At 37.4% G+C, this 12,872-nt stretch overlaps 1 protein-coding gene across 1 annotated transcript; it reads right to left on the bottom strand.

Annotated features, from left to right (window-relative positions):
- Positions 1–6,421: 6,421 nt before the first annotated feature.
- LOC124884719 (succinate receptor 1-like) lies at positions 6,422–11,702 on the bottom strand. Its single transcript, XM_047392768.1, is given in 5 exon segments — positions 6,422–6,816; positions 6,819–7,728; positions 7,907–7,982; positions 11,347–11,438; positions 11,511–11,702. Coding segments are annotated over 5 exon segments (1,302 nt in total). The 3' UTR covers positions 6,422–6,784.
- Between the last annotated feature and the right edge of the window lie 1,170 nt (positions 11,703–12,872).

Here is a 12,872-nt window from a genome sequence, read left to right as displayed (position 1 = left end):
ATGTAAAATGACAATAAAACGTATTAAGATTCCACTGCTGAATAATTGTTCTTTGTCTTATATAATCACATATTACATGAACAGAACATGGTGCAGTGAAACTGAAGGAATAGATGTCTTTGAATTATTTATTTAAACCATTGTTTTTTGGGGTTGGACTGATAATATAACACATAACTTAAATGTTGTTTAAATAACAAAATTGAGTGCATACATTTCAATTTATTGGGGATTTCCTATCACCCACAGAGATATGCATACAGGCTCATATATATACATATATATATATATATATAAAAGTCTGGCAAGGAGTCTTCATTCAAAACAGTTTTGGGCAATATCCTGTACAGACTGATGTAGGCATACAAAACCCACATAGTTGGATCAGAAGAGATTTACAGTAAAGCTGAGGTAAGCACAGTTAATGTCCAAAACCAGTATGTGTTTAAAAATATACCCAATAAATCTACCACTGAACACACCAGCACAATCCAACTATCCAGAATGGTTAAATACATGAAAAAAATACATGATTACAGATATATCATTTAGACTTCAAGATAGCTCAGATATGTCAGCCTTGTTCATTTGGTGACATTCAGTGAAATACTCCACAGCTCCAGGGTGCAGAGTACAAAAACATACTGTACATATTTATAAGCTCATTTTGTTCTTATTAACGAGGATCTGTTCCCATAAAACATCAGGGTATTTTTGTTTCCTTTTTTGCATGTGCCTCATTGCTCTGGCTTTGAATCCAAACTCTCCAACGTGGGAATAATAATATAAGAGGGACTGCAGAAAAATGATTGTAACTGAAATAATCGTTTAGGGATTGTGCATGAACCTTCTACAAAAATATTATACACACTATATCTATGTAGAAGGCTGTAAGAGTAAAATGCAAATAAGCACTTGGTAAAAAACACAATTTTACCAGGTTCAGTGGAGAACGTCTGTCAAAGACTGAATGAAGATTCTGTCATTATATAGGTCAGGTATATGAAAGGGTGACTTAACATTTAACAACATATCATATTTACCCTGGAAGCTTCAATTTGCTTGGTTTTCTAAAGTTTCACAAGACAGTTTAACATCACATGAAAATTAATATAGGATTTTGCCTTTTGTATTTCTTCTCAGATATTTTTTTAGCTGTTTTTATCCTTTTGGATCTCTCTTAATGCAATCCATGTGCTTTTCATTATGCACACAAAAAACTTCAGATCAGAAATTTCATCTTTGCTTCTTTTCATTGTTCGTTTCATGTGAGATTCCTATCTAAATGCAATGATGGCTCTTGGTTTGACCTGGCATAATATAATTAAAGTATAAAATCCTGTTGCTTTATTAAAGCCATGTAACATGTTAAATTAAATTTAGTTCTGTAGTGATCATTGAGGTCATTATACGTTCATTCTGTGCAGTAACAAAAATTAGCTTTTATAGTGGACAAAACCTTAACAAGGTAAGGTGAAAATAGCAAATCCTAACAATTCAATAAGTAAGTCTGAATTATTTACTTAGACGACAGGATTTGGTTTTAATGTCAATATGGAAAGCGAATGGTATGATTGGCCACCAAGTTAAAAAATTGCAGTTTTGAGAAGAATGTGAGATTGAATATTCATAATATTTATAAAGTAAATATGAGAGCTGATGGTGGGACGCAATAAAAAGGAGAATTGTTCAGGGTAAATAAAAACGTAACTGTAACCCAGCTGCACTTTTGTTTGTGTTTTGTTTTGTTTATGTGTCTGTGTGGTATGAGGGTTTACTGTCGTACTAGTATTGTTTCAGTTTTGTAGGTAGTGTCCCTTTAAGGGTTAAGCGCGACGTCACTTTACGGCAGCTTTTACGACTGCTGTTCCTAAGGGAAACCGCGGGCTTTACAGTATCAGAACTGCTGCGGAGCCGAGACGTGTGTGTTTCTGTTCACATTCTGCACTGCACCTGATTTTTTTGCCTGCTAATATGCTTTCTTGCTAGACGGGAAGACGGCTGAGGTTTACCTGTGGATGCGAAGGACAGAGACATTGAGCCTTTTCTTGCATCTGTGCAGGAGTGCATCTGCCATCATCGTTCCTGGTGGTCGTTTCCAGCCAGGACAAACCGATCATCTTAATTTGTTTCGTATGCAACACACACATATAGAGCTCTATATAAACGATTTTTTTTTTTTTTTTTTGCTGGCCATCGTTGTTTTATTTTTTTTTTTTTTTACTAAAGACAATATATTATTTTTCCTGCACGGTTAGTGTTTCAAAGTGCTAGAGTACATTATTATTTTTTTTGTACCGTAAAAGTTTTATGTTATGTATGTAACATATGATATGTATGAAAGTATGATGAAGTTGGATGTGTTTCAATCCAGAGCTTTTGTAATAAACAGAGCTGGTTGATAGTAAACTGCTATCTGAACCTGAGTAAATTCTATTCATTGGTTACATAACCTGTCCCTCAAACTAATATGATAGCCCTGGTTTTATTTGTTGGGACCCACAGCCATGGATTTCAACATTAAACTCCGGAACGAACTCTTCTAGAACTTTTCAAAAATAAAGTGCATTAACCTTCTTCCGGCATAGCCAGGAAACGGGATAACTGCGGACTTCCTGTCCAAATAAAAGCACAGCTGTTGCTACATCCGCCCTCTTTCCACACGACCTCTAGTGAGACCGGTCAGGAGAGGCCCAGCGCGCTAATGTCTTATGCTGGCAAAAAGACATAAACTCTTCAAACTGGATCCAAGAGTGTCATAAGATCACGCGATCATATGCACAAGTTAAGTATGAGTGAAGCACTGTTTGTGTACCCGGTGATTTCATTCATAAAGAGGGGAAATTAAGGTATAAGCATTGCTGACTTTCTCTCCGAGCCCTGCAGAAGCAAACGGTGTTCGAGAGAAACCCCTGCAAAGACACGGTCTCCCAGTTTGTAAGGAAGACAGCAGAGACCGCATCATCGTTCTAACCCGTGTGGTCAGCAGACAGGACGGGCGCCCAGCTACAGCTCCGGAGCTAACCCTTGTTCACAGAGCGAACGCACCTTCAACCCCCCCCCCCCCCCCGCAAAGCTACCGAGGTTAGCTGAAAGCTAACCGCTTGTTGACTGTGGACGTTTCTTCAAACTTGGACAACATTTCCTCACAATGGTCAGAGGTTAGGGTTTGGGCAGATTAACAGTTAGGATGAAATGATCTGAACGTTTTCATTCTATGAAGTTTTGTTTGTGTGAAACACGGCTCTCTTAGTGCTAGCAGGCTGTCTGCAGCACACGTGCCCTGTTTGTGTTCTGTGTTTGTGTGTTTTTAAGTTAAGTCAAACTTTATTTAAAGGGTGATTTTAAACAGAACGTTGATCACAACGCGCCATCCGTGCTTATGCATTTTAACCTTTTTATTAATCCTGGTATTTTAAAGGTATGTGTTTCTGGTATTAAGCTATTAGCTTCTTCGGTTAGCTCAACTGCTAACCGGTAAGAACACGTGCTTGCTACTAAAGAGTATTTAACAGAAAGGTTGTTAGTTTTCAAGCTAGTGAATAACAGTCCCTAAACATCATTTACTAGATTTGATAACTAAGTAAACACCATTAAGCCCCATTTCTCCAGAAAGATTTGGCTCTTTTCCAAAATACTCCTTTAATATTTCTTCAAATATTATTTCAATAAATAAAGGCCGCTAATTAGACATCGTTGAGAAATGGTCATCCAGAAGGTTGGTTTTATTCAGCAGATCATTATTTAAAACTTTATTTTATTAAAATAATATTTTATCTGATCTTGCATTGTGAATGGTTGTCTAATTGTTTGTTGATTATTGCCTAATTTAGTTCCAAGACTAATTTAACTTCATTCCCAGATCCTTTAAGATAATCCTTGGTTCTCAGACATAAACATTGCATGGTAATGTTGCATCATTCTTTTGGTCATAATTTCCAATCATCTTTAATCAACTTGTTTATATTGTACATTGCCCATTAGTCTTCCCTATTCTTTAATTTTGCTTGGTAGTTTAGTTGGATTGTTTTAGCATAGTAAAGAGTTTGTTGATTGAAATATGTTTGACTTTGAGTTGACTTATTTTTGTCAATAAATTCTTGTACTGTATTGTATTGTGTGAATTCATTCCATGTGTGCAGAGTTTATGCTGTTCAATAATGTCAAAGCTTGTCTCACACCTTTCTATTTTGTTCTAATACCATCGCCTTACTGGGCGGGTATTCACAGGACAACCCTTAACAGACCGAAATATTATGATAAAATATTAAATAATATTATCAGATTAATAATCACAACATATTTTTAAGAGGGACAGCCAACATGCTGTAGCAGACACAATAAAAACTGGAGTTTGCATATTCTCACCATTCGTTTGTGTGTTCTCTCCAGCAGTTACGAAACTAGACTCATACAAGGAATGCCCAGAGGGTGGGCAAAAGTTTATCATGGGGGTCCATATACTAATGAAGGAAATTATTCTGTTTCTCTAACTTGCCAACATGCCTTCTTAACAACTCTCTTTCTCTGCTTGGGATTGTCATATGCATCTATAGCGCTCTCTCAGTGACAGGGATCATGCTTTGCAATTTGATCCAAAATGGCAAAAAAAAAAAAAATTACCCTTATTGTCAGTTATCAGATTCTCAATGAACCCTCTATGCAATATTATGTGTTGCAATTAAAAGTAGCACCTCCTTTATTTATTTTTGTTTTATGTTTCAGTTTTTCTGAACTTTTTCTATTTCACTCTAAAGAGTAACATTCACCGTTTTTTACTCTGAAAAGACCTTTGTTTTCAGCCCAGGCATACTTGGCATTCATGTGTTCTCATTGAACTTCTCTATTTTTTGGCGCTTGAGGCATAGCTTAACCACAGTAGTGTCGATGTTAAACAGTGGGTGGCGCTGCACATGAAATCTACCTGTATTTAATAACTGGTAGCAGAGGAAGGGTCTAAAGAGGAAGTTAATTCCTAATACATCTCTTAACTACAAAGATTAGCTTCATAAGTGTAATTTTTTTGCAGTTTTTACAAGTTTATCAGGCTTTTATCAATAATGAATCCCTCTGTATTTTTATTCATATGTGCTGGTAAAAATGGAGGAATCAGCTTCCAAGGTTGCCACCCTTCTAGCTCCGCTCCTGCTACTCCAGCTTTCTCCCACAGTCACAAAACATGACTGATAGGTGAAGTGGTCAATTTAAATTGCTATTAGGTTTGCGTGGGTGGTGGTATGGTTGTTTGTCTCTGTGATGAATTGACATATTGTACAATTAAATTCACTTAAAACTACATATAATTGTGCAAATGTGCCGCAGATTTCCCTTGATTAAATTTTGTAGCAATATGGCTTTGTTTATGGCACCTAAGGGTTGTACTTTGGTTTAGCAACATGTGATGTACCTTGCAGCAGCCACTGATGCCACATAACTATATTGAACACCTGACTAAGCTTCTATCTAACCTATTTCCATTGTAGCCCTGGGTGTATATTTAGAATTGCTGTACTAAAAAGGTTTTCTTCATTTATGCCATGCAAATTCTTTCGAATAAACTCTAACCACACTTCCTGTTCCTACAGAAGAAAAGCATCAACACAACATCATGTTGCCATCAACACATATAATGTTTATATGCAGTCAAAAAGTTCAGTTTTGGTCTTTTCTTATTTTTCACACACGTGAATCAACTGAATTGCTCATTACCAGGTCTTTGCACAACTTGATTACATGTCATTTGATTCAGGTGTGTTGGAGCAAAGATGCACTACAGTGACTCTTGAGGACTGGAATGGGAGACGCCTGGTCTAGATCCTTCACATAGCATTATGTACTAATTTGTTGTTTTCTAAAGTCAAATAGTAGCACTGTATTTTATTTGGGGGTATTAGGGTCAAGAGGGCTGAATGACACTTTTTAGACTTTTATTTATAACATTTTGTAAACAACGTGCAATTTGTATTTCATTTGTTTCCCAATTATGAACCGCTTTGTGTTGGTCTAGCACATACATTCCCAGTAAGAAAAACATTGAGGTTTGTGGCTTTAACATTTTAAAACATCATGGCATATGAAGACTTTTACAAGGCAGTCAAGATATATTGTATGTTTAGTAGTGATTTGTCTTTAATGGCTGTCACCTTTCTTAGTTATGTGTTTTGCTAATTAATATCTGCTTTCTTGACAAATTGATTTATCAGACTAAAATTATTTTTTATTTTCATACATTGTGTCACTCCATTAGTTTGATAATGACAATAAGGTCAACATTTCCTCTCGATTCAAAACGTGTCAGTGACAATGGGATTGAAACATTTTTCTGAGTAATAACAATTACATGATATTTTATCCTAAAAATGAACAAAGCCCTTTATGTTTTACACAAATCCAATGTTTATAAAAATGACAACTGCAATTATTTTTCAGTTGTAAAATTTAATTTGAAAATAGATATTATATCTACAGATGTACAACTTTTTCTGTTGGGGATCATAGAGCTTACTTCCTCTATTTACAGAAATCAAGGGTTATTCTGTTTCATTGGCTACTAGACATAAGCAACAACATTCGTTCTCATGAAACACCTACAGGTGGGTTCTGAACTTGGATAAAATGTAAATATATTTCTTTGTTTTAAGACAAAATCATCAAACGTTTTGTATGTAACAAAATAATGCTTGTCATAATTCGCATTTTAAGATTATGAAACACTATCTGACATCTTGTGTTTGTAATGGCAAAGTGTGTGTTAGTGTGATGTGCAAGACTTCTGTAAACATGTTCAGGCCAAGTCTCTTTTCAGTTCTGTCTGTTGGTTATCTTTCTGATTTTAGAGATTAGGAGCTGTCTGAACGTGTCACCCATAAAAAAGTAGAAGACTGGGTTAATGACACTATGCAAAAATGCTAACGGTCGGGCCAAGATGTACATTGCTTCTATGTAAACTTTTGTACAACTGTGAAACCAAGCCGAGGGCTTCTGAGATGCAATTCTGACATTTCTCAGCACGTGGTACGGGGTGTAGAGGACGAAGAACATAACCGCTGCTGACATAACAACCCTGAGTGGCCTCTTGTAGGATGTCCGGTGCTGTACAGCTCTTTCCTGCATATGAAGCAGATGGAAAATTTGCTGGGAAAAGACACAAAGTGCAAGCAGAGGGAGAATGTAGCCAGTTATAGTTAAGGCCAAGCTGTAGTCCAGTAAACTAAAATATCCTTTGAGGCTGGCAAAATCGTTGCACAGGCTTGAATTCTGTCTCTGTAAGTCCTGAACCATCAGGGCTATCATCGGAGCAACTTCCAGATTTACAACCAGCCAGGTCAAGCCTGTAACAATCAGGGCTACTCTTGGTCTCAGCAGGTAGTGGTTTTTCATCGGATGTTTTATAAGCAGGTAACGATCCATGCTAATCCAAACCATGAAGAGGATGGAGGAATAAAGATTGACATGCAGGATATAGCGGTTGATAATGCAAACAGAGGAATTTGTGATGGCGTTATTTGCATAAAGGTAGCAGAGATGTGGCAGAGTGCAGAGGAAAACAAGGTCGGAGATAGCCAGGTTAAAGATGTAAATATTACAGCTCTGCCACTCCTGTAAGCAAAATATGTAGCCAAGCGCAACCACAAGGTTGCTGGGGAATCCAATGCAGAACTCAACTGCATAGGATGGCAACAAGTAGTATTTCTCCAGCTCTTTATTTGTCTGTGTGCAGTTGAACACCTGCCATGGAAAAGGGAGGAGATATGAGAAAGAAGAAGAAAACATAAAGAAGTAAGAAATATGGAAGGAAGAGAGAAAGGAAACAGGTGAGTCAAACTAGAAGCCTTACAGAGTTAATTTAAGGACACATAATTCTCGTTTAAACAAACATATTTTTATATGTGAAGATGAGACTTACCATCGTGTGATTCCTGTAGTTTCTGCTGGCGTGAACAGGTATGAGAAAATGAGCCGGTGCCACCACTATTTGTACTCTGGAGACAGTAAACAGAGAGAACTCCCTCTAATGCATCATGAAAGGTGCGTCTGACTACAAGGGCCATTAACTTTATGGTGATAACACACAAAAAATGTGAGTGTTGTTTACAGTTCAAGCACATAAACTTTCCTCGAGCATAGTTACCACATTAACAAATTTGCATTGTTCCTTTCATTTAACTGGAAGAGTGTTTGTCTTTTATTATCTGGCCTCCTATTGCAGCCCTCATAAACTATTTTAAAAGGAATTTTAGTTTGCATTTAAGGGTATCAACACACATTGAACCAATAGTTAGATATATATGGAAATGTAGCATATTTGTCTTGTGTTTTATTCTTATTCACCTTATATAAAAATAAAATGCATATTATACTGATTTAAGTTCACAAAATCCTACATCATCAGTATTGGAGAAAACAAACAAAGAATCCAGCAGCAACATAAATTATTGGATTTAAATACTACTTTTAGATATAAATACATTAATTTTCAGTAATTTTTATTTATTGTCCTGCCGAACAGAACTTCTGCGTCAGTTCTTTTTACTTTACTTTGTAGCTGCCTTCACTGAGCTTATAAAATTGTTGCTGCTCAAACTTTAGCTGTTCTGCAAGTTAGATTTGGTCTGACATATAATTTTATTTAACCAAAGCTTAATTCATTCAGCGTCTAACCTGTATTGTCTATTGAAGCACATCTATTCCGAAAATGTATAGATGCAAATGCAAAAGTATTTAGGTATAAAAACATGGACTTTGCATTGAAAAACCCAAACAATATGAATTATCAAACCAGATTATTACTTACAATGTCTAACAGGAGACTTTTGTCCACGATTCACACTTGGGTTAAAAGGTTTTAGCTCAGACTGATGCAGCTTCCTCAGGAGAATAATTTGGCGTCTGACTGCTTCTTTGAAACTTAGGTTACTATATATTCTCTCTGGTTGCTTCCTGTTTTGCACAGTGAGGTGATGTATTTCCTATTTAAAATGGTATGCTTTCATTTTTAGTTGCGTGGAAATTTTCAGTCAACCATCAAGGCAACTTACTTAAACTAGTTTTGATCATGTTTTGTTGAAATGTAATGTCTAGTACATGCGAATGTTCTTGAGCCAAATAGTCTCCTACTGTGCCAACATGGACTGAAAGGCCACTCAGTAAGGAGCCTTTTCAGTAAGCCTATTTTTCAGTCCCATAGAAAATTAGTGGTCAGAGCTGAGAAGGTGTGTGTGAGCAAGGCAGCCTACATATCTGACACAGTTACGCCAGTTCTGTGAAGAGAAATGGGCAAACCTTGAAGCAAAATTGTGAAAGGCAGTTTGGGTACGGTGGTGGTGTAGGGTTAAAAAGGCACGACCCATACATAGAGGCTTCAGTCCTTGATGCAGCCTGTGACCTGGTTCGACTCCTGGTCCAGACAGTTTGCTGCATGTCGTCCCCTCTTCACCCCTTTTCCTGTACACTTACTAAATGGAAATAAAGGCCACTGGAAAATCTTTAAAAAAGAAATCTTCCTGTTTTGCCTCAGAAAGTCACACTTAATCACAATGAATCTTATTTTTAAAAAGTTTTGTCAGGTCGAGAAAATGACACTTTATTTATTTCCAATCTGGGTCTGCAATTTAGACCTACTGGACACAACCTGGGATGGTCTGCTATTTCATTTCTTATTCACAATCTGTTTGTCAGAAATTCTGGAATCCAAATATATCCCATGTCCATAAAGTAGAAGCTCCATATATAAAAAGGGAAGTAGAACATGTTAAAGCAAGAGGCAAAACCCCGCATAAAAAGAAAAAGGGAGACACAACCACCTATAACTAGAAAAAGTTGCAATTACTGCAAAAATGCAATGTGAATGCTGAGATGAATTCTTCAGCTGAAAACTGAAACAAACAAAAATAAACTGCAAAAACCTACTGAGATGTAATGAATCAGCAGAAATATTAGAAATCTGCTTAAATGGGAAGACAGCCATCTAAGAACAGCCTAATAGCTGAAGTCACCTCAGAACTACTTGTTCAATCAATTGTTGAAATGCAAAACTTCTGTAGAGTGAAATTTGTAAGAACAAGAGAAATCTGTTTGTGAAAACTCAGTAAAGTTTAAACAACTGGGAACTGAGAGTGTGCACTGTGACAGTTGGAAAATTCTGTCATTGGATTACATTGTTAAAAATGAAACCTTGTAAAAAGTTACATAAAACTTAAATCACAATTTTAGAAAAAAAAAACGGAAGAAATATCAAAAAGCTGAATCATTTAAAATAGCTTAATATCTTGTAACTTGTTTAAACTTTGAATGGAGTTTGTAGCTGAAAGTATGTGGAAGTGGCCAGCTCTGTTTCCCCTGGCCCAAGCTAGGGGAAGAGGGGGGGGAATAACATTTACAACCAGATGTTGATAGGCTTTTATTGTTTGGTTTTCTTTTTCAGAGTGCTGCAAGCAAGGGTAGCAATTAACCAAAAGTTCCAAATATAAATATCTCCAAAAAACAAAACAAAGACCAATACAAAAAGATGTACCCTAAAGTTCCTCAAAACACAACGCAAGACTTGAAATTACTTAAGACCACAAACGTCAGCTGCTGCAGACAGCATCAACACTTAACCAAAAGAGAGAAAACAAACCAACAAGTCACTTCTAAACCCCACTACCAGATACTGACAAGCTAGTACCACATTCAGCATCTACCACTCTTATAAAGTTTTACAATTAAATTCAGTTTATTTATATAGTGCCAATTCACAACACATGTTGTCTCAAGGCACTTCACAAAAGTCAGGTACATACATTCCAATTAATCCTAACCATTGAACAGTGCAGTCAGATTCAGTTGTTTATTCAAATTGGATAAAACGTTTTTCTGTCTAAGGAAACCCAGCAGATCGCATCGAGTCAGAGATTTGTAGCATTCATTCCTCCTGGATGAGCAAGGCAAAGCCTCCAAAAACATCAAAAGGATAAACCACCCAGCAAAGAGGCAAGCTGCTCAGACAAGACACAGCTGCACTGGTTGTGAGGGAATGCTAGCTTAAATAAGGAGTGCTCTCCAAGGATTGGTAAGGCAATCAATCAGGTGAACGTGCAATCCGGAGAGAACAAGTTGACACAGGAAGTGACTACACCAAAACACAGAAGGAGGACTGCACCATGTTCCCACAGCAGGGCCAGCGGGCAGAAAGCTGCAACTGCACCTGGAATTATACAAGCTAGAGAAAAGGAAGATAAAACAAAAGAAAAAGGCCACTGGCCGTAACACCTCCTCCCTTAAACCCTAAACCAAAAGGTTAAGGTATTAGATCCATATCTTTCCTTTACTTTTACCAACTTAAGTCTGGACAAAGTATCCACTAACAAGTTGGCTGCTCTTCGTTTGTGTTTGATGTCAAGTTTGTAATCCTGGTCCATTAAAGCCCAACGCATGAGTCTTTGATTGTGATTGTACATCTGACAAAGGAAAACAAGTGGATTATGGTCAGTGTATACTATAATTGGCACGGGACCAGACCCCAAGTATACCTCAAAGTGCTGAAGGGCCAGAAGTAAAGCCAGGGTTTCCTTTTCAATGATGGAGTGATTTAACTGACTTTTGTTGAATTTACTGGAAAAGTAGCAGACCGGATGATCAGCTCCGTCTTCACCTTCCTGTAGCAAAACAGCTCCAGCTCCCACAGCACTAGCATCCACCTTAAGCTTAAAGGGTTTAGACATATCTGGAGAGGAGAGTACAGGAGCATGAGACAAAATAAATTTTACATTCTCAAATGCATGTTGACACTCAGGAGTCCATACAAAATCTACTTTTGGACTCAACAGGGTAGTGAGAGGATGAACTACGGTTGAAAAGCTTCTACAGAAGTTTCTGTAATAACTAGTCATGCCAAGAAAACATCAAATGGCTTTTCTGGTGGCAGGGACTGGAAAGTCAGAGATGACAGCTATTTTGGCATCCACGGGATATCTGGCCATGACCAACTTGTCTACCTAGGTAAGTAACAGTTGCTTTTCCGAAGTCACATTTGGCTAGATTCAGTGTAAGAGATGCTTCGGCAAGCTGTATGAACGCTTGCTTCAAGGTATCCATATGTTCTTTCCAGGTGGAAGTATATACAATCAGATCATCAAGATATGCGTTGCAGTTTGGCACCCCAGATAGAACAATATTAATTAACCGTTGAAAGGTGGCTGGTGCATTACACATGCCAAAAGCCATGACTGTATATTGCAAGAATCGGTCTGGAGTTACAAATGCAGAGATCTCTTCTCGAGCTGCAAACAAGACAAAAGGTATGCCTTCATCCCCGTCCTTGTTAGTTTCAGCACAATATTTTCTTAACATAGACTTTTAATGTCTGATGCCACCGTTCTAGAGCTCCCTGTGATTCTGGATGATATGCGCTGGAGAAAGCATGCTGTATATTCAACTCTTGAAGAACTTGTTTGAACAGTTTTGACTGAAAGTTTGTGCCTTGCTCGGTTTGGATTACTTTAGGTAAACCAAAGGTAGAGAAAAACTTTGTCATTGCTTTTATTACTGAGTTAGACATGACTTTTCATAGAGGGACTGCGAGTTGACACACACATCAACATAAGCAAAAACTGATTACCAGACTTGGTACGTGGAAGCGGGCCAACATAGTTGAGGATGATATGCTCAAAAGGTTTTCCAACCACTGGTATAGGATGGAGAGGAGCAGGGGGAATAACATGGTTGGTTCAAAAATGATTCTATGCTTCAAAAAGCCTCATTTTGACATCACTACAAGCTAGTACAACATTCAGCTTTTACCACTCTTACAAAGTATTACAGCAAGGCAAAGCCTCCAAAAACATCAAAAGGATAAACCACCCAGCATCGAGGGAAGCTGCTCAGACAAGACA

The sequence above is a fragment of the Girardinichthys multiradiatus genome, chromosome 18 (genome assembly GCF_021462225.1).
Source record: "Girardinichthys multiradiatus isolate DD_20200921_A chromosome 18, DD_fGirMul_XY1, whole genome shotgun sequence".
Classification (NCBI taxonomy): Eukaryota; Metazoa; Chordata; class Actinopteri; order Cyprinodontiformes; family Goodeidae; genus Girardinichthys; species Girardinichthys multiradiatus.
Note: the sequence above shows the minus strand (reverse complement) of the source record. Positions and strands in the feature narration are given on the sequence as shown.